At 38.0% G+C, this 22,197-nt stretch overlaps 2 protein-coding genes and 2 long non-coding RNA genes across 4 annotated transcripts; 3 read left to right on the top strand and 1 right to left on the bottom strand.

The window, feature by feature from the left end:
- The first annotated feature begins 899 nt into the window (after nucleotides 1–899).
- On the top strand, nucleotides 900–1,451 carry LOC107584688 (uncharacterized). Its single transcript, XR_001609174.1, has 3 exons — nucleotides 900–1,041; nucleotides 1,199–1,248; nucleotides 1,398–1,451. It is a non-coding gene; the product is annotated as an uncharacterized lncRNA (long non-coding RNA).
- Nucleotides 1,452–1,699: 248 nt separating this feature from the next.
- mrps2 (mitochondrial ribosomal protein S2) lies at nucleotides 1,700–4,825 on the top strand. Its single transcript, XM_016271391.1, has 4 exons — nucleotides 1,700–1,796; nucleotides 1,921–2,025; nucleotides 2,657–2,786; nucleotides 3,918–4,825. Exons 1-4 carry the CDS (start codon nucleotides 1,772–1,774, stop codon nucleotides 4,450–4,452), a joined length of 795 nt encoding a protein of 264 aa, XP_016126877.1. The 5' UTR covers nucleotides 1,700–1,771; the 3' UTR covers nucleotides 4,453–4,825.
- Nucleotides 4,826–5,265: 440 nt separating this feature from the next.
- LOC107584686 (uncharacterized) lies at nucleotides 5,266–9,824 on the top strand. Its single transcript, XR_001609173.1, has 4 exons — nucleotides 5,266–5,333; nucleotides 5,935–5,993; nucleotides 8,327–8,430; nucleotides 9,752–9,824. It is a non-coding gene; the product is annotated as an uncharacterized lncRNA (long non-coding RNA).
- A 1,070-nt stretch (nucleotides 9,825–10,894) lies between these two features.
- Nucleotides 10,895–21,659, bottom strand: LOC107584649 (protein FAM69B-like). Its single transcript, XM_016271359.1, has 4 exons — nucleotides 21,188–21,659; nucleotides 18,097–18,204; nucleotides 15,155–15,331; nucleotides 10,895–13,766 (listed from the first exon to the last, which is right to left on the bottom strand). The coding sequence occupies exons 1-4, from the start codon at nucleotides 21,251–21,253 to the stop codon at nucleotides 12,954–12,956; spliced, it is 1,164 nt and encodes a 387-aa protein (XP_016126845.1). The 5' UTR covers nucleotides 21,254–21,659; the 3' UTR covers nucleotides 10,895–12,953.
- Between the last annotated feature and the right edge of the window lie 538 nt (nucleotides 21,660–22,197).

The following is a 22,197-nucleotide window of genomic DNA, read 5'->3' as shown; positions in this document are numbered from 1 at the left end:
TGTAAACATGCATGAACGTCTGCATTCCTGTACCTAATGTTCCTAATCCGTTTCTTACACAGCTTCCTCTGTGTTGTATCTTAATGTAAATTAGCTTCCTTTCTAACAGATGTCTAAATTGATGCTAATGCCAGTCTTTTTTCTTGCATCACATGTAACTGACTGACGAATATTCAAGATATTATTATATATTTTTTTTGTAGTTCTGTCCTTCTGAATGTTAATGTTTTTACTCCAGAGTAATTAAACGCTCATCAGGACACAAAAAGGAATGTCCTGTCGATTTTTCATCACAAAAGAAGATTTCTTAATGCTGTAATTTAGTAAATAAATGATTTCATTAGTTGTTACTGAATATTTTATTACTCTGTTGTGTCCACACGCTGTGTTAGTGACTAGTTAAACTGTGTTGGTTGAAGTTGTTGATGCATGATATATCAGACCAATATGATGTGAATCCGTTGATTTTTGTTTAATTTAAACTGCTTTCTATTATCCAGTTATGTTTTTAAAAGTTTTGATGTTTTGATTTTACTTAAAGCATGTAAAATTCTAGGTTTTTGCTTCTAAATTCCCTGTGAACACATCCTAATAAAACACAGTATATGTTGTTTTAGATGTGTCTGCCAAATGTATACATGTATCTAACTTCGGGTGACCATACGTGCCATTTTCCCAGGACGCGTCCTGGCCAGGATTTCTATATTGCCTTAAATATCTAGGTTTTGGCTTTGTTTGATTGTGCAGACCGATTGGTGTATGACATCAAAATACCATACAGACGGTTTCTTATGCTTTGAAAATGCTCTTGAGGTATTTTGATGTCATATAACATCAGCAATTAGATTGGTCTTTGCAGCTCACAGATGCATAGACTGACAGTGTGTATGTACGTGTTAATCTGTTTCTTTTGTTTGCTCCAGGTCTTTGTCCACCTCTATAGATCCAGGGTTGTTGTTAAGTCCATATATCGCCCTGGACACGGAGGAGAGGAGTCTGAAATTCCAAACCAGGCGCCTCCATATTCAAAAGCAGCTAGAGGTATATAAAAAGAATGTATTAAAAATGCATGCATTCACTTGCACACACACACACACTGATGTAACAGATTTGATCCACTTTGTACATGTACGTGAATATATAGCCTGCCTGGTGGGTGAGTTCTTTGATTGTGTGTGTGTGTGTGTGTGTGTTGTAGGGCAGCAAAACAGTCAAACGAAGGCTGCAGTTTGTGGTCAGTTTGATCAGGTAAATATACTCATTCTGCTCACTTTAATCACAGTTACTTGGTATAGAACGACGGCTTAGGTTATAGATGTTCATATAAAACGTATTTAGATACTTTCTGGTAGTTGAGCATTAGTGGAACTTGTTCCTAATGTTTTGTTTTATTACAGATAAACTGAAGCCGCTGGAAAATAGAATGGAAAGGAGGTTCACGTGTTCAGGAGAATATTGTAATATGAAGTATATTTAATAATTAAAATAATTAGTTCTTGTTTTATATTTGTTTTTACTTCTCTTTTGTTTTACTGTTCCAATTACTAATTTTATAGAGCGTTCTTTATTCATTTTATTTAAATTGTTCATTGTAGTGAAATTGTCACCGGATAATTCAATAAAGTTTTGGTTCGTTTAAAATAACTGGGCCATTGTGGTACTTGTAGTTCATGAGTTGTGTGATGCAACGGTTTTATCAGTCCAAAGCACTGTATTACCCACAATCCTGTGCACTCTTCTTTACGCTCATGGGCAGAGCTCGAACGGAAACATGGCAGCGGGCGTCTTAAGCGGAGGTGAACATAAAACATTACATGTGACATCGAGTTTTTATAAGGACTTTCTGAGCAGTTTTGCAACAGACTTTGGATAACAATGTATGCACCGTTTAATAAATGAATTGAATATGATTGGTTTCAGTAAGGCAGGTTCTCCGGGGCCCTCGGTTGGTCTCTGCTGTGTTCTCGTGTCACGGACAGACATTGAGCTCCGCATCAGCTGCAGTCAAATCAGCGCCAGACACCGGTGAGAATGTCCGATGTGATGAATAGATGAAACCCAGCGACCTAGAGATATAGTTTCTGTTGGTTTATAGTCTATAAAATGGATTTTAACTTGGGGCCACAGGGGAGTGTTGGAGGGTCCGTGTGAAATATTTGGAGAAAAAGGTAAAAATATATATTTAAATAAATGTAAATATTGTTAAAATAAACGAATCAATACATAAACAGTACAGTACTCTATAGTGCATAAAAACTTAATTTAGAAAATAAATCATACTTTGGGTCTGTGGCATCAAAAATATATATTTTTAAAAACCCTGGTATATAACAATTTTGATAGAGTGCTTTATCTTTATCTGTGACAAAATCTGTCACCAATCAGTGTTTGATAACCATTTGTTGTTTAACTATTTACATAAATGAATACAGATGTTTCATAAAGAATCAGCTTGCTTATAGAATTATTTCTCTTAATTTGGTATGTAGACTTAATGTAAATACAGTATGTGCTTGATATGTGTTTTTGTTATGTAAAGCAGTAAAAATGTTGTTAAAAGCACTATATGAAAACTTGACTCTTATGAAGAGATTGTAACGTGTAATATTCATTCATAGCTCATAATTGTTTCTATATGTTTGTGTTGCCTGTTTAGCTGCTACAGAGAAGATCCTGAACTTCCCACTCACTCAACCAGATTATTTCCACTTGTCTGAGCTCTTCACTATGAAGGACCTGTTTGAAGCCCGTGTCCATCTTGGTCACAAGAAAGGCTGCCGGCATAGGTGGGTCATTGACATTAAAGGGATAGTTCACCCCCAAATTTACTCACCCTCACGTATTTCCAAACCCATAAAACTTTTGTTCATCTTTGAAACACCGATGAAGGTATTATTAAAACGCATAAATCCATAAAGGTTATGAAGGCATCCCAAAACACATCCATATTAATCGAGTGGATGTAAATAAAAATCTAAATTAAATCTGTCTAGTATATAAAGCGATCATAGCTCTTCACAAGACTTTGATTACGTTTTTTTTTTAGTAGTTTTACAATGCCTTTATAACCTTTTTGGATCTTTTATGTTTTGGTTACCTGGACTTCCAAAGGAGGGACAGAAACCTCTCAGGTTTCCTTAAAAATATCTTAATTTGTGTTTAAAAGATTTACCGTAGTCTTATGGGTTTGGAACAACTCGAGGGTGAGTAAATGATAACAGAATTTTCAATTTTAGGGAACTATCTCTTTAAATTTTCAAGCAGTGGCTTGCAATGTGACATGATGTAATTATTATCTATAATTATAATAATATAATAAATCTTATAATGATACATTGAGTTTTTATATAATTCATATTATTATTTTTTGTATTTAATTTATTTGTAACTGTGTGTGTGTGTGTGTGTATATATATATGTATATAATTTAGAAACTTTTTGTACTTTTTATATCTATATATATATATATAGAGAGAGAGAAATAGTTTGGAAACATTATGATTTTTTTATGTTTTTATTGAAGTTCTTCTGCTCGCCAAGGCTGCATTTATTTGATCAAAAATACAGTAAAACAGTAAAATTGTGAAATATTATTTCAGTTTGAAATAACTATTTTCTATGTGAATGTGTTTTAAAATGTAATTTATTCCTGTGATGCAAAGCTGAATTTTCAGCATCATTACTCCAGTCTTCAGTGTCACATGATCTTCAGAAATCATTCTGATATGCAGATTTGCTGCTCAACTATTATTGGTGCACAGTTATTAATAATGGTTCTTCTTCTTCTTCTTATTATTATTAACATATCAAAAAAATTGTTGCTATATATATATATATATATAAATAATTCAGTTTTTATGACCTCATATTTATATACATACATATTTCTGAATGCTAACGTGTGTTTCTGTCTCTAGCCTGATGGAACCATATCTGTTTGGTTCTCGTCTGGATATTGACATCATTGATCTGGAGCAGACAGCAGAACACCTGCAGCGGGCGCTGAACTTCACGGCTCACGTGGCGTACCGCGGCGGCATCATCCTGTTCGTCAGCCGCAGGCGTCAGTTCGGTCAGTTGATAGAGACGACGGCGCGAGAGTGCGGCGAATACGCTCACACACGCTACTGGAAAGGAGGCCTGCTCACCAACGCCCCCGTCCAGTACAGCCCCGGCGTCCGGCTGCCAGACCTCATCGTCTTCTTCTCCACGCTCAATAACGTTTTCCAGCAGCACGTCGGCATCCGAGACGCGGCCAAAATGAATATTCCCACAGTCGGGATTGTGGACTCTAATTGTAACCCCAGCCTCATCGCATACCCAGTGCCCGGCAACGATGACACTCCTGTTGCCATGGAGATGTACTGCCGGCTGTTTAAAATGACCATTAATAGAGCAAAGGACAAGAGGAGGCAGATGGAGCTTCTTAAGGGTATTTCAGCCTCAGTGTGAAGCAGGTCAATGAGAGTTTGTGTGTGTGTGTGCGTGTGTCTGTTGTCCTCGCATAGAAAGTTCAGTGAAAATAAGAGTACAAAAAAACTGCAGTTAAAATTCAGATGTATTATTTTGATTAAAAAGTTGAAACACGTGTGACCATCCTAGAACTATGGAAGCCCATGTTCACCTTGGAATAAAAAAGGTAATTGCAACTTTATATCTCACAATTGTGACTCTTTTTTCCTTTTTTAGAATCGTAAGATATAAACTCAGAAATGTGAGAAAAAGTTAGGATTCTAAGGTTATATCTCACATTTCTGAGTTTTGTATCCTGCAATTCAGTCGATTTCTACGTTTCTATCTCACAATTGTTTTTTCCGCCGACAATTAATACAAAATAAAAAAGGTAATCACTACTTTTTATCTCACAATTCAGACTTTTCTTCTCCGAATTATGCTTATATCTTGCCATTCAGATTTTTTTTTTTTTTTTTCACAATTTTGAGAAAAAAACGTCAGAATTGTGAAACATAAACTCAGAATTGTGAGGGGGGAAAAGGCAAAATTGTGAGGAAAAAGGTCAGAACTGTGAAAGAAAATCCAGTGGCTTCATACTGAATATGTATTGCTTTTTAATCCATTTCCATTGATTACGTGTTATTATTTGAACCCAATAAAGTTCTACAAATCCATAATACAATGTTTATTTTATGTGCTTATGTACATAAATGTCAGTTTACACATTTCTTTCAGAGGCTTGACTTTTTAAAAGACATGGTGGAGGATTTTTGTAAATCCGCCTTTTCTGGTCCAGCAGGTTGCCGTAGTTCTACTATATAAATCTCTTTAGCCACTCCTCCTGACTGGATTTGTTCTTTATTCATTCTACGATGAAGGTGAGAACAACTACTACATATTGCATGAATATATCTTGATTTAACAATGTAAACTTCGAGCATTCGATTTTATTACATATACAGTATACGTATTTTCGTTATTAATACTGTATAAGATCATGTGTATTATGATACTACTTAGTAATTGTAATGAGGTTGTCGTATAGCGTGGTGTAAAATAGTATGGCCGATGCATTAATGACTAAATGATGGTCGATTGTTATATATGCAGTGTTTAGAGACAACATAACGCTGTCAGCTTCTGCTGAAAACTGGCCGAAACCGCCCACGTGTTGCACGCGACCGCGTCAGCCGGTAGTTTAACGCTAAAGCGTTGCTCTGCAGTGCAAACAACCTGAAAACTGCACTTCAGATCTTTACAAAATCTAACGGAGTTGTCGTGTTTAAGCACTGTGGGTTATTTTTACTCTTGCACACAACAGCGCTGCCTTTTCGCGGGTTGCAGTAGCGTGCTCGTGTCAGTAGGGGGCCACAGTAGTGGAAAGCACTGGAGCCACACTGAACCCTCTCTAGTGAGGGGTCTAATTTACAGACAAAAACGAAGAAATACATCTATAATTATGTTTTAATTCCACTACAGGCTCTGAATGAAGAACTCTTTCTTCCTGTTTGGAAACCACCATGATATTTCACCATCAGGTAAGGATTTACTTTGTCAGCAGTATTTTAAGCATATATGGTGGGTCTCTGCTGAAGGACTAATTATGTTACCTTAAAGGGGTCATATGACGTTGCTAAAAAGAACATTATTTTGTGAATTTGGTGTAATGCAATACGGTTAAAGGTTCAAAACACATTATTTTCCACATACTGTACATTATTGTTTCTCCTCTATGCCCCGCCTTTCTGAAACGCGTCGATTTTTACAAAGCTCATCGTTCTGAAAAGCGAGGTGTGCTCTGATTGGCCAGCTATCCAGTGCGTTGTGATTGGCTAAATACCTCAAGCGTGTGACGGAAATGTTACTCCCCTTACCATATTGTGTTTCCATCATACAGTCTATGGTTTCCATGTGTCCGGGAGACGAAACCAATAAAACCCATTACAAGCAAGGCGTTTGTTGCATCCAGTGGGGACATAATTACTGATTGTAATGACTTATACTGTGTTTTTACGCTTTGCGTTGCGTATTGCGCCACGTAACATAAAGCCATGTCTGCATTTGTGATTGGAGAAATGACAAACAATAAGCGCTACTCTACACTGCTGAAAACTTGCGTTTGAATGATCAGTGGCAAATTCTTTAAATATAAAAAAAACGTACTTGCAGGCTGTGAGTCAGAAGCGCCAGACTGTCCTTGCAAAGTTGGAACTGCCCCATTTTATAGAAACATTATGTCCTCTTTTGGAAGGCCAAACAAAGTAGTTTCGCTTTCACAATGAAACACACAGCGGCTTGAGTGAACAGCGCCCGGCGGATTCGACAAAGGAGGCTTGCGGCAACTACATGTGACGACCCCGGGCTGCACTCCGCTTCGTCCACGGTGAAAGCCAATCCAGCGATCCACAGCGCGAAGTTGATGTATTTCCTCAGCGACCAGCACGGATCAGCTCTAGGCATGACGAAGCAGATATCATCCTCTTTTGGAAGACCAAACAAAGTAGTTTCGCTTTCACAACGAACACACAGCTCTTCATGACATGGTAGCAGCAGCTAGTTTCGCTTTCACAACGAAACACACAGCTCTTCATGACATGGTAGCAGCAGCAACAACAATACTACAGCAGGAATAAAAGTTGCGCCTTCTTTCTTTGCGTGAACATTTGGGCGACGTTATGCAAATCTTCCCACATTGTGATGTAGACGGTGAAAGCCAATCCAGCGATCCACAGCGCGAAGTTGATGTATTTCCTCAGCGACCAGCACGGATCAGCTCTAGGCATGACGAAGCGGATATCGTCCTCTTTTGGAAGACCAAACAAAGTAGTTTCGCTTTCACAACGAACACACAGCTCTTCATGACATGGTAGCAGCAGCAACAACAATACTACAGCGAGAATAAAAGTTGCGCCTTCTTTCTTTGCGTGAACATTTGGGCGACGTTATGCAAATCTTCCCACATAGTGATGTAGAAACGAGGCGTTTTAGGAGGGCATGGACAAGTCGTAACTTTTATAAAGAATATCTCTTTGGATTTGAGACTTTAGTCTTTGCGACTTTACAGATCTTCTTTATGCGCCAAGAGCTTGTAACACTCCAAAGAGAAAGGAAAAAATGAAATCGCATCATATGACCCCTTTAAAATAATCTGAATAAGTTGAACATCTTACTGACCTCAAACATAGCTGTATATAATTTGTATTACTAAAAGCATTCTACATAATCTCTCCATTAATTTCATAAAACTGCATAATGATTATTTACAAATCAGAAATATATGTTTTGGAGAAGTCTAGCATGGCATTTCACCACTCCAAAGAGAAAGGAAAAAATGAAATCACATCATATGACCCCTTTAAAATAATCTGAATAATTTGAACATCTTACTGACCTCAAACATAGCTGTATATAATTTGTATTACTAAAAGCATTCTACATAATCTCTCAATTAATTTCATAAAACTGCATAATGATTATATACAAATCAGAAATATATGTTTTTGGAGAAGTCTAGCATGGCATTTCAATTCAGCTACCCATCATGTGTGCAGTTTTGTGTAGTGGTGTGTTTGTGTGTTCTCTGGGTTTTGCCCCATGAGACGTAACTCTGGCAGTGATGCCACTGTTGTGCTAAAAGTGGGCAGAAAGAAACTGGCTTGCGATCGACCCTGCTGTCCTGTATGGTGGACCGGGGGCTTGGAACGAGGCCGGATAACCCAACCCAGACCTCTGTGTGTGTGTGTTAGTGCCCATGACTGCCTGTGAAACCCTTTCCAAATACTCCGTTATTCCCCATTAATGTTTCTTTGTATTTGAGTATTGTAGATTCTAACATGTGTTTTTGTGACTCATGGACTCAAAACGGCACAAGAAATAGATGAAATGGAGCTGCACTTCACATGGGTTGTGACCTAGAGTCTTAAAACGGTACAACTCCGAAGAGGTCAAAAGTCGACTCTGCAGCAAGCTTGAGTAGTAAGTAACACACTCTCTCTCACACACACACACACACACACACACTTGTTGCTCCTCGAGGCGTTGCAGCACAGCTGAACGTGCTGTGTCTGTGTCATGAGGGAAGCAAAGAGCAGCAGGGCGCTAGAAACTACACTTTGTACCCATAATTCCACAGTGCAAAGAATGAATGACAGCCCCTACAAACCAGCACGAGACCCTGTTTCAAGCAGGGATATGAATCCTGTATGGTTAGACCTGAACATGATCTTAAAGACCCGACAAACAGAGATGGTTTGAATAATAGACCAATCTTTCCCATTTCCATACAACTTTACACAACTGTAATGCTGATATCTGCACTATTTATATCCATAGTATTATTTTAAGATGAACACACTGGACTGAAGCAGCTTAGGTTCACTTGATTATCCATACATCAGTTTTTAGAAAAATCATGTTAAAATGTAAGTATCAAAAATGATCATCAGGCCGTTTAGGAATGCTTATACAGAGATTGAAAAGCTGAAATCTGGAATCTGAGGGTGCAAAAAAAATCAAAATATTGAGAAAATCGCCTTTTAAGTTGTCCAAATGAAGTTCTTAGCAATGCATATTACTAATCAAAAATTAAGTTTTGATATATTTACAGTAGGAAATTTACAAAATATCTTCATGGAACATGATCTTTACTTAATGTCCTAATGATTTTTGGCATAAAAGAAAAATCTATAATTTTCACCCATACAATATTTTTTTGGCTATTGCTACAAATATACCCCAGCGACTTAAGACTGCTTTTGTGCTCCAGGGTTACATTTGTTCATCTCTCAATTATCATTGTATTGCATCACATTATATGTTTTAATCATAAAACTAAGCATAAATATTCTACCAAGACATTATTGGGAGATATGAACACTTGAGATATCTATGCATTAATGTAAGTAGTCTGTTATACTGTTATAAAAATCTGACTGATTTACATTACAACCGATCAGAATTTCATCTACTTTTTTGGCCATATAAATATCAGCAACAGCACCAAATGGCATAATTTTACATGGTTTGGGTCTGAATAAAACTGAAAAAAATTAAACAAGATATAAAGAATGGTCCCAATTGAAAATAAAATAAAAAATAAAATTGGCCTAATAATTAATGTCAAGCTTTACAGGGTTAAATGGTGTCAAAAATATTTCACAGAGCTCCCCTGAAATCAGTGCAGAAAATACAACAACAAACAGTGTTGCAGATCTTTTCTGCCTATAAAACTGCATGCTTTCTGTTAAGTGTGTTGTGATCATTTTTCTCAAAAATGTTTATTTTGCTTTAATTTCAGAAATGTGACAAACCATATGGAACAAGTCAGCTGACTGCAACATTTACACTTGTGTGTTACATACCTTTTTTTGGCCATATAAATATCAGCAACAGCACCAAATGGCATAATTTTACATGGTTTGGGTCTGAATAAAACTGAAAAAAATTAAACAAGATATAAAGAATGGTCCCAATTGAAAATAAAATAAAAAATAAAATTGGCCTAATAATTAATGTCAAGCTTTACAGGGTTAAATGGTGTCAAAAATATTTCACAGAGCTCCCCTGAAATCAGTGCAGAAAATACAACAACAAACAGTGTTGCAGATCTTTTCTGCCTATAAAACTGCATGCTTTCTGTTAAGTGTGTTGTGATCATTTTTCTCAAAAATGGTGCTTTGCTTTCATCTTTATTTTGCTTTAATTTCAGAAATGTGACAAACCATATGGAACAAGTCAGCTGACTGCAACATTTACACTTGTGTGTTACATACCCGTGTCTGCGGTTGTTGATCTCCACTTGCTTTTTGGGCCATGATGGAGTAGTCCAGCTGAACAAGATCATCTGATCATCACCCATCACATTACTGCATGACACTTTATTCTTTAGTTTTTTTAACAAGCTACAAACTACAATTGTTTCACTCAAATCAATAATCCATTTATCTATTTATTTTGAAGGACAGGTCAACTAGACATCACAAAATAAACCCTCTGAGTTTTGATGATCTGTTTTTTTATACATATAATCTATAAAGTAAGCTATGCTATAATGCAGTGTTTAATTATAGCATATTTTATGAAACTAACATGTGTAATTATCCTTACTTGTGATAAATTTGTTTATTACTACCATTAAAAATGATTAAATAAATAACAGCGTGTTTTAGGTTTGTCCAACATGTGAATTTACATGTTTTTGTCCTTTAAGTGACATGTCCTTTTAAAGGTGAGGTGGTTTTGGGAGGCCTCCCTGGACTAATAGATGCTGATCCCTTATTTCTTTCTAAAGGTCGAGTAAAAGGATACGTGCTGTTGTGTCTTTAGAACAAATGCTGTACTTTGTGTGCCTGTGCTTCACCAAAAAAAGAAAAAAACACCCCATATATAAAAAAAACAGACAAACACACAATTTAAGTTTCAAACATTTACTCATCAATGAATAACAGCTGAACAAATTGGAGGTCAAATAAATTAGTATTTAGGAGCCTTGCTAATTGTGCTGCTCTCTCTACAGAGACACAAAATAAAATAATCATGACTTAATAGTACATAAAATCATTTCATTCATAATGTGAAATTGTACTAAAGCCTACTGCACACTAGAAGACAGAAACTCATCCTTTGTGATTTATATCTGAAATCAACTCAAAATCACCTAAATGTACCTGAATCTGTGCAAGAACACAATTTCAGGATCGTTCCCAAGTTGGGGAGGAGAATGATCTTGAAAGTGAAAAGAGGAAACAGAAGTTTTTAAATGTGCACTTGGTACTTCTTGTTGGTTATTTGTGGGATGTGCATGTTGTTTAGCAGTAATAAAATTAGATTAGATTTGTTTCACTAGTGTAAGAGATGTTTATAAAACTGCCTACTGAGAGTCAAGGAGATGTGTTTACAGTATGCACACACACTTTCAGGTTTAAATGCGGATATGTTCTATAAGCCTGCACATATACAGTCACTAGACTGTGATTCCTTAAACGGTGCACATTGTTTACAGTGACAACCTAATTCCATTTAATCTAGGATTAATGTTAATAGTAATTTTTTTCCAAACACATTCAGACAAACATGCAAACCCTGAGAAACACGAAGTAATCTCACTGTTCAAGTGCAAATCCCATCACAAACTCTCCAGAACAAGCACACACACTTAACACAACATACACCTTGTAAAAAGACAATATATAACCTTCACTCGTTCCGTCTTAGTTGTGTTGCATTTTTTGGTGTACAGTCCCAACAATTCCTGACTTCAAAGTTAGGGTGCTTCCAAACATTGCTAAAGATCCATTTCTTCTGTACTGAAAGTCAAAATAGGTGTGGCTGTAGTTTATCCTTCAAAAAGAAACTCAGAGTAGTGTTCCAGGAACAAGCCTGCTGTTGCAACCAAACGTTGCATGTCTTGCTTAAGGGTGTCGTGGTTGTAGAGCCAGACCATCCTCTTAGAAACTCTTTCCTTGGGTGACTTCTTGGAATTGACCCTACTATCCTTGTGCTTGCTGCCCAGATCCTTAACCAAAAGTTCACCAAGAAGGACTCATTTGGGAAGGGTTTGCACGGTCAAATGAATGTCCTCTAGTTGTCTTTGTTCCTTACTTCACCTTGGACTTTTCAGCCAAAGGAAAGAGATTCTTCTGAAGGTGTTTCTATAGGGTTAAAGGGTCTTCAGGGGATTCATTCAAGTAAAATAGAGGGTGTGGATGTAGAGTAAGACCTGTCTGAAACTCTCCTTTCCATGGGTTACTTCTTGGAACTAACCCTATTATCCTTGTGCTTGCAACCCAGATCCTTACCCACAAGTACACCAAGCAGAGCTCCAAGATATCATTTGGGAAGGGGATACATGGTCAAAGAAACGCCCTACAGTTGGTTTTCTCCAATTATGTCTTACTTAACCTTGGATATTTCGGCAAAAGGAAAGAGATTGTTCTGCAGGTTTTTCTATTAGCATTAAAGGGTGTTCAGTTGAGTCACTAAAGTAAAAGAGAATGGGGTTGTAGAGCATAGAGCAAGACCGTCCTCTTGGAAACTCTTCCCTTGGGTTTCTTCTACTAGGAACTAGCCCTACTATCCTTGTGCTTGCAGCCCAGATCCTTAACCAAAAGTTCACCAAAAAGAACTAATTTGGGAAGGAGTTGCATGGTCAGAAAAATGTCTTCACTTATCTTTGTTCCTATTGAACAGTCTTCACCTTGAACCTTTTGGACAAAGAAAAAAAGTATTCTATAGGCGTTTCTATAAGGTTAAAAAGTTCTTCAATTGAGTTGTTGAAGAAAAACAGGGTGGGGATGTAGTGTATGCCCTTTCAGAACTTCCATTCACCAACTTCCCATGTTCGCAATTGATGTTCGACAAATTTGAAGTCCGTAGTGGCTGTCAGAGTTCAGCTATTCTGTTGGCACCCCAGAACCTACTTTACTGACCCCACTTTTGTTCTCTGGAAGTCTCCAATTCTCCTGCTCTTCATTGCCTTTCTCTTGATAATCATGTTGGTCTCAAGAGTACTTGGTATTTGAGATCTTCTTCCACAGTAACGTTTTAAGGTTGTTCAAAACAAGGGAATGATGCACTTCCATCTGAGAAGCCAGTCCACTGAGAGTCACACAGGTGCGTAACTGTTTCTCCAGGTCCTCCCTCAGGTCCAATGGTGCTCCGAAAAGCAGGAAGTCTTGCAGGAGCGCGCACACCTTGGCCAAGTTGGGCTGCACCACCTCCACGTTGCACTGCCTTGCCAATCGGTCACACGTTGCAGTACAATCCCGCCCGTAAGTGCAATCGGCGTTTGCCTCGCAAGTCCTCCCTCGCAGGAACCCCTTGACGGTTGCCTCCGATGCTACGTTTTGAAGGTCTGCCATTTTGAAGTCATATTTCTCATTGTAGCCGACCCGTCTTGGGCTTGCATCACATATGTAGAAGCTTCCATATACACCATGGAATACCTCTTCGACGAACTCTAGCAGGCCGATGGTGATCCGAGCCCTACGGGGCCACGCAGGAGCAAGCCACTGGTTAAGAGCGACACTCAGCGCCTCAGGAAACACTGGCTGCAGCCAACCAGGCACCTCCAGTCTGAAGAGGGCGCTGTGTGCTACGCCTTCAGTCACGTAAAGGTCTCCGCAGAAGCCCAGCAAGCGGGGAGCGTGTTCTTTATCTTGCAGTGCCACCATTAAAACAAATTCATTAATCTGAAGCAAAGCCCACACGGATTTCGCCTCTGCTAACGAAACTTTGCCATCGCCATTGACATCCGCCAGAGAAATCACACGAGTTACAAGAGTGCCAAGAGATGACTGCTCACCAACACTGTCCTGTGAATGAATGGAAGAGGGAGAAAGACATTTTAGAACCTACAACGTTTTATTTCGTAGACTGAATATTATTTATTGGTAATTGAATTACAAAATTTTTATATTGTTCATACAGAAATAATAATAAATAACAAATGAATGGCCAAAAACTAAATAAATAAAAATGTGAATAGCAATTTAAATTGCCCAATTAAATGTTTTTCTCAATCTTCACTGGGGGTAGGACATTGAAAGGATTGTTCCTTTTAAAAAAAATTGCCAACAATAATCTTTGTCTTGCGTCACAGCCATGAACTATGATTTACTACTGTAGATTTCTAGTCAAGAGGTTGGTAGTATTTATAATTTATAAGGGGACATTTTCATTCTAGAGAGCATTTTATCGGAGAAAAGTCTATATAAGCATATCTGTATGAGATCATTGTCAATATTTTATACTAGCATACAGATTAGCCTCAACACTAACCTATATGGACTTCAAACCAGAAAACAAATTTTTATTTCATGAGATCTTTAAAGCACAGTCTTGACCAGCATTATGAGTGTGTAAGCATGCACAGCCATTTACAGCACTTTGTTTAAATGTGTGTTAATGTTGTTCTCCCCTGACACTGAGAGTGAGTGTATTGTTCTGGCTGTGACCTTTTCAGGCTCCTTCAGTTATTTTTGGCTTCTCTTCCCTGTTACCCCACTCCCTCCCCGGCTCTCTCTCCATTTTCACCCTCCTACAGGGGACCTTGAGGAACAGCCGAAAGCTCAGAGAGGGTTAGACTGTCTTAGATCTGTTTCTGCTTTGCTAAGCAGGACATAAACCTCTCCAATATCAGTCACAACAAGGGCTGGGTGATATATTGAAATATTCATGATATATTTCTGATCATTAGATTGGTGATTTGATTCTTTTGGGTCACCACATTTGTCATGTATTAAAATGCTTTTATTATCTATTATAAAATAGATATTTATTATTTATTATAAAATATCATATGCTAATGGCTGTTTAGTGTAAAACTGCGTGGAAGCATTGATTTTGAATCAGATTCTTACTTGCATTTAACATTCTCAATTGACTTGAAATCAATGGCTTTTAGGTTAAAATAACGGTTCTAATTAAATGCATACATTTTGGGATATCTATTCATTGTCGTTAAAAGACTAAGAAATGTCGAGATACAACATTTTTGGCTATATCAGCCAGCCATAGTCACAAAATCTGTCCCACGACAATTCAAGTTCAAATTCAAAACATCAAGTTCTAGAATTTAAGGACAAATGTTCTAGAACTCTATGAGTAAAAAAATGGTTTCTGTGTCAACTGCAGGTCTGATTGATTGTTGTATTTGTGTATAATGTGAAAAATGATGAAAAAGAAAAAAAGTAGTTAAGACCTTGAGAAAGGAATGCAGCATCACTCTGAATTCATCCATGGATGTTCCGCGGGTGGGTTTATCGTAGAGGTTGTTTTCATGCCATAGTGGAGAGTCAGGACCATTTTCTCCTCTCATGCTCTCCTCAATCCCACACTTTACCAATACAGCTTTCTCCTTCCACACAGCACTGTATACCTGCAATATAGTATATTATATATAAATACATATTATGTGGGCCAGTTGTAATTGTATATATGACTTTTTTCACACCAAGACCAAATATTATATATACACACACACAGTGGGTATAGAAAAGAATCACCCCCCTTTAAAATAATCACATTTTGATGCTTTGCAGCCTGAAATGAAGACAGACATTACTCAGTGCTACTTATAACATCCAAGTGAAAGATAAAGCACCAACATGTCAGGAAAAAAAAAATTTGAATCACTGAGTAAGAAAAAAAGGATCACCCCCTTGATTCAGTATTTAGTGGAACCACCTTTTGCTTTAATTACAGCCTTTAGTCTGTCAGGATATGTCTCTGTCTCTACTAACCTTGCACATCTAGACTTTGCAATATTTGCCCACTCTTCTTTGCAGAACTGCTCAAGTTCAGTTCATTTTGATGGTGAGCGTTTGTGGACTGCAGTCTTCAAATCATTCCACAGATTTTCAGTGGGGTTTATGTCTGGGGTCTGACAGGCCATGCAAGGACATTCACCCTTTCCTCCATCCACTGTGTGCTCAGTTTCGCTATGTGCATTGGGTCACTGTCATATTGGAAGGTAAACCTTCTTCCCAGTGACAACTTTCTGGCAGAGGGCAGCAGAATTTCCTCAAGAATTTGACAGTATTTTCATCCATTTTTCGTTCCATCCTGACAAATGCTCAAGTCCCTGCAGTAGAGAAACACCCCATAACAGGATATGACCACCTCCATGCTATACTGTAGGAATGGTGTTATTTGGATGCTGAGCTGTATTGGATTTCCACCAGACATATCGTTTGGTGTTGAGGCCAAATAAATAAATTTTAGTCTCATGTGGCCTCAGTGATCAGCGGAGCGGAGGGGTCTTGTATCAGCCTGAAGGGGTTTATTCTGATTTAACAACCGGCTGGATGTACATTATCCCGCTTATTAAACGGCTAAAAAGATTAGTTTTCACCATATATGTTGAAATTAATGCTGAAGTCTTCCATTGTAACACGCGGTGGTTAAGTGTTTTCAGTTACAAGATGGCGCCAGACAGTCAACGATAGCGGAGTGACTCGTTAAGCATATAAGTAATACCGGTCAAGATAACTTGTAGTACCCGGATGAGCGGTGGGTTATTCAATTTGGCGGTTGTTATCTGGGAATAACATAGCACTGGAGGGTGCGATTGACCAATCAGAATCAAGTATTACACAGAGCTTTGTAATAAGCATTGATAAAGCCTTTGAAATTTCTTTGTATCCATCTCCTGACTTGTACCTGTCCACAACTTTCTCCCGGAGATCTTTTGACAGTGCCTTGCCACTCATAGTTGATTGTTTGCTTCAGTTACACTACCAAGGACTGAAATGCTCCAGGAAAGCTCTTTTCATGCTGAGCTCATCAAAATGAGCAAAGCTGATCAAAATCAAATGACTTTCAGTGTGTTCCAAAAGGGATATATCGCCCTCCAAAGGGCAATTCGGAATGAAACCAATCATGGCCGTCATATTTAAGGGTCGTTCCAAACCGAAGTGCTCAAAACTGGCCACTTCAAATCTGAAATATTAAAGGCGTCATATGATGCGATTTCAAGTTTTCCTTTCTCTTTGGAGTGTTACAAGCTGTTTGTGAATAGATAAGATCCCTGAAGTTGCAAAGACTAAAGTCTCAAATCCAAAGAGATATTCTTTATCAAAGTTAAGACTCTGCCACGCCCCCCTAAAACGGCTCGTTCTAACACGCCCCCACATATCTAGGTCACTATGTGGGAATATTTGCATAATGCGCCCAAATGTTCACGCAAAAAAAGAAGGCGTGGCTTCACAAAAAGCAGCAAATTACAAACACAATAGAACAAATAAATAAACTTAAAAATAAAGTGTATGAATAAAACACTGCATAGTGAACCTAGGAGAGGAGGTAATTCTGACTTTGCTATGACAATCCGCGACTAAGTATGTTTTGTTACTAGTTTAAGAATTTGCTATTGACTGTTCAAATGCGGAGTTTTGCGTATCGTGTGTGTGTGTGTGAGAGAGAGAGAGAGAGAGAGAGAGAGAGACAGCGTCACATCACAGTAGAGTCAGCTGTCTTAACCGCGGCTTGTGTACTGCATCATTACTGTGTCTGTTCCCCTTTCGGGCTTGAACTGATGGTAAAACTAATGACATTATTTACTGTCTTTACATTTATTTTGAAAGATGAAGCTCGCGATTATGGTAAGGGGTGTTACATTTCCGACGAGTGCTTGCGGTGTTCGGCCAATCACAATGCACTGGGTCAGCTGGCCAATCAGAGCAGACTGCGCTTGTCGGAAGGAGGGACTTTGTAGAAAACGAGAGAGAGAGGCGGGGCATAGAGGACCTACAATAATGTACAGTATTTGAAAAATAATGTGTTTTTTGAACATTAAAGCATGTCAACATATTCTGTTACACCAAATACACAAAATAATGATCTTTAAAAAAAGCATCATATGACTCCTTTAATGTTATTTGCTTCACTGTACTAGAGTGTTTTTTTAGACTGTCTCTGGGTGCTTCAGTTTGCTTGAGTTTTTGATGAGCTTAGAGATAAAAGGACATCTATTTGTGTATGTGTGCATGACAAGTGTGTCAGAGAGAAATGTACCTCTTTGGCAATAAAACTGTTGCATTCAAAATTAATGCAATATAAAATATAGTTTCTTATTTTTTCATTTAAATATGACCTGGAAATTGTTTGTGTAAATCATTTATCTGTGTGTTTTTGAGAGTGTACCTGGTGCGTCGGTGACATTGAAAGACAGCGTTGAAGAGACAGCGTTTTCTCCTCGCAGAGAGACTTACACACCGATCCCGAGATAATACCTCTGCGATAATGATCACACTAAAACACACACACAGGAAACAGACAGGCATTAACCACAAACATCTTGTCATCTTTTCTTGTTGTAACAGCCATGTGCAAACAAACGGAGGACAAACTGGCCAGTCAGAGGACCGAGGGCTTCATGATGTTATGATGGACTGGTGCTTGGGCAGACAATGACCCACAAATGCAAAGATCAGCCTAAAGGCAGCATATTACTTCTTCTCATCTGCGTTCTCTTTTCCTTCTCGTTTTCATTTCTGATATTTACCAAAGCGGTTGTTGCGAAACAAGAGCTGAAAAGTGCTTTTCTTCCCCTGGGCCTCACTAAGTGACTAAACTACAACACTGACACACACACACACACACACACACACATATATATATGTATAGATGTATATTATACCAGCATCTTAAGGCACTGAAAGCCACTTTAGTATTTAAAGGGATAGTGCATTAAAAAATAAACATGGTACTTTCACACACATACATTCAAAAATATAAGCAATATGTAATATTAAGTCACATATTAAATTAAAAATATATTTTTTTTAAATATGCATTTAAAATGAAAATTTAACATTTACTGATGTACATTTTCTCTCAAATGTTTTGCTTTGAACAAGCAGAAATGTAAACGGGAAACCCAATGTGGTTTCAATTACTAATTTATTGATTATTTGAATTACATTATGAAATTTGATGACGTTATAATGAATATGCCAGGGTGGGGTGTTTTATGCATATGCGATATGTACCATATTTAAAAGGTCATTTAAAAAACCTCACAAAAAAATTGTACTTGAGAATAAAATCGGAATTGGGAACTTTGGCTTGCGATGTGAACGTAGCTTATGCTACTTTGACAGACTGAGAGGGAGAAAGTGACAGAAAGAGATATTAGTGGTCATTAGCATGTGCCCTAACAAGATTAAATGTAGTCTCTTGGACAGTTTTCATGTGTAAAAGGGCACTGAATGCTAAAGGCAACAACTGTTCTCTGTCCTGGAGTGGGAAAGTTTGTGTGTGTGTGTTTATGTTGTGTGACTCTGTGAAAACACACATATCTGATTACTGCCTGTTGATACAGACAACTGTTATTAGATACCCAAATTCACTCAGTGTGTGTGCTCGCTGAAAACAAGGCTTGAACACACAATCCAAAAAACAACTGCAGTGCACTTAACAATACAATCATGTCGTATAAATATGCACTGAAACCTTTAAAGGAATGGTGCACCCAAAAATAAACATTTTGAAGAAAAAAAAAAGTTAGTTTGTTCATCAGAACATGCAGCTTTTTGCATCACAAGACGTTAACTGATGGACTGGAGTAGTGTGGGTTACTTATGGATTATTGTGATGTTTTTATCAGCTGTTTAGACTCATTCTGACGGCACCCATTCACTGCAGAGCATCCATTGCTGAGCAAGTGATGTAAATCTACATTTCTCCAAATCTGTTCTGAAGAAGAGACAAACTCATTGACATCTTGGATGGCCTGAGGGTGAGTATTCGGTTCTCAAATTTAACTCAATAACTCAATATCAGACTGTTCTTCAAAAAAAAAAAAAAAATTGTATGGCTTTTGAAAACTTGCATTTTGGAGTACAAGTAAGTGGGATCACAAGACGTTAACTGATGGACTGGAGTAGTGTGGGTTACTTATGGATTATTGTGATGTTTTTATCAGCTGTTTAGACTCATTCTGACGGCACCCATTCACTGCAGAGCATCCATTGCTGAGCAAGTGATGTAAATCTACATTTCTCCAAATCTGTTCTGAAGAAGAGACAAACTCATTGACATCTTGGATGGCCTGAGGGTGAGTATTCGGTTCTCAAATTTAACTCAATAACTCAATATCAGACTGTTCTTCAAAAAAAAAAAAAAATTGTATGGCTTCTGAAGACTTGCAATATGGAGTACAAGTAAGATGGACCACTTTTATGATATTCTTATAATGATTTTGCATCATTCTTAAAGATTGAAACTGAAAGCCTCAGCATTGTATGGGGAAAAAAAATCGCTTTAATTTTTCCTTTTGTGTTCCACAGAGGAAAGAAAGTCACATGTTTGCAACAAAATGAGGAAAATAATGACTACATTTTCTTTTTCTTGTGAACTATCCCTTTAATAATGGTATATTGTCTGTTTAACTTCAGGTCGAATCCCTGCTGTTTTCGTTCCCTTTATACGGGAGAAACGAAAGACGCATTTGTCATCTGTGACATCTTCAGCGCAGGGTTCAGCAATGAATCTGACAGAGTTGACCTACACCGTCTCAAACGGTCACAGTGTGCACTTACAGTGAGTGCACTTATGAAAGAGGGCTCTTAGTGCGGATCTACAGAAATACTGTCAGCATACTGTGTGCATTAAGCACTCAGACCAGTCGTGTGTGTGTGTGTGTGTGTGTGTGTGTAATTAGCTAAAGCTGGAATTAACTGCAACAATTAAAATGACAGATCCTCCATCTTATGATTTATGTAACTTGTGTTTTTAAAATTCAGAAGAATGCAATACATGTAAATCAGGAGCTACAGTGATGGTCATCAGTGTATATGGATCACTGGGACAAGTTGTCACACTGGGCCACAAAGACTTTATTTCAGGAGTACAATTATGCAAATGTATTTTCACTTTAATATTTTTTATATGGTACCTTTTACATATTTGCTGTTTCATGAATTTGTGCATTTTTTACTCAGATCAGGGTTGTCACAAAATGTCAACACATGTAAATGGTTTTTTTTCTGGGCAAAAATTATGAAAATGTCCTACCCTGAGATATGTTTACCGGAGTAAAAAAGTGTGACAACTAGCCCCATGTTCATGTATTTACGTAATATTCAAGCAAATACCATGCCCAGGAAACATTTACGGTGTCATCTTTAAAAACACGGTGACACCATGGTACTTTTGTGTTATTTCGAATTTTTTTATAAGGTTTCTGATGGAAAAATATAACCAAACATTGTCATTCGAGCATTAAACTTACCTGTAAACCCTTAGACAAGGGACAGAAGAGCACCAGGTGCACCAGCCTGCGTAAACTCCTCGGCATCTTCACAGTAGCACTGATGATTCACAACACCAATAAAGACTGCTCTCCAAACACGCCTTCACTCTCTCATCTAGTCTCCTCCATTACAGTTCTCCAGCGCATAAAAGAGCAAAAATACACATTTACTCAAGACGCAATCGGCCGTGAGATGGAGAAACATCTAATGCTGGTGGTCCTCAACTCAAGGACACGCGCGCGCGCTGCATCCAGAGAGGCATCATCCTCGCGCGACGAGATACGACACGGCCAAAGATGCTTTAAACCCCAGTTCTGATATCTGCGCGTTATTTAGACCGATGCTGGATTCTAAGGGACTTATTGTCCCAAAGATCAGCGCGAATCCGGTGGAGGAGATGGTGCTGGGATGAGAATCACTGACGATCAGCTGGAGATTCGGCCTCTCTGCGACGCGTCAAAGCGCCTTAAAGGGGAAGAGACCCTGATTTACGCTACCGACAGAAAACAAACAACACTGTCCCTTTAAATGTCACTGATTAAAGTAGTATGTCACTTTGTAGGCAAAAACCCGGAAGCGAGCATTTTAGCACTTCCGGTTCCATCATCCCAGAGTCAATGGGTTTTTAAAATGGGAGTTTAGTTAAATCCCCTAAAATAAGGTCCGTGGTTCACACAAGCTCAAGATACTTTCACGTTTTATTCTGCGACACCAGTTACACCCCACTCGTGATTTTTAAAAACGGTTACGTTTCTTTAAAAAGACGGTTGCTAACAAGTTGCTAAATGGGACTACAGGCGCTGTCGGAGACATTAAACGTCATCACGCCGGACAGTTTATCAATTTACAGTATTTTACAATTGTAGCATAATTTATAGTACAATTAATTGTAGAATAACCAGTTAATAATTTTATATTGTTGTTCGACAATGTTTTTTTGCTTTGCCCCGAAATGCAACAAGTGTTCGGATGGAAGATGCTAGTTTTA

The sequence above is a fragment of the Sinocyclocheilus grahami genome, unplaced genomic scaffold (assembly GCF_001515645.1).
Source record: "Sinocyclocheilus grahami isolate Dianchi unplaced genomic scaffold, SAMN03320097.WGS_v1.1 scaffold61.1, whole genome shotgun sequence".
Taxonomy (NCBI): domain Eukaryota; kingdom Metazoa; phylum Chordata; class Actinopteri; order Cypriniformes; family Cyprinidae; genus Sinocyclocheilus; species Sinocyclocheilus grahami.
Note: the sequence above shows the minus strand (reverse complement) of the source record. Positions and strands in the feature narration are given on the sequence as shown.

Excerpts from the sequence above, each read along its gene's own strand:
- LOC107584649 (XM_016271359.1), bottom strand. The coding sequence starts at position 21,253 with ATGCCGAGGAGTTTACGCAGGCTGGTGCACCTGGTGCTCTTCTGTCCC. Across the intron at positions 18,205-21,187 it reads CCTTGTCTAAGGGTTTACAG|TGTGATCATTATCGCAGAGG; the intron begins GTAAGTTTAATG and ends TGTGTGTTTTAG. Across the intron at positions 13,767-15,154 it reads TGCTGCATTCCTTTCTCAAG|GACAGTGTTGGTGAGCAGTC; the intron begins GTCTTAACTACT and ends ATTCATTCACAG.
- mrps2 (XM_016271391.1), top strand. The coding sequence starts at position 1,772 with ATGGCAGCGGGCGTCTTAAGCGGAG. Across the intron at positions 1,797-1,920 it reads AGCGGGCGTCTTAAGCGGAG|TAAGGCAGGTTCTCCGGGGC; the intron begins GTGAACATAAAA and ends GATTGGTTTCAG. Across the intron at positions 2,787-3,917 it reads AAGAAAGGCTGCCGGCATAG|CCTGATGGAACCATATCTGT; the intron begins GTGGGTCATTGA and ends TTCTGTCTCTAG.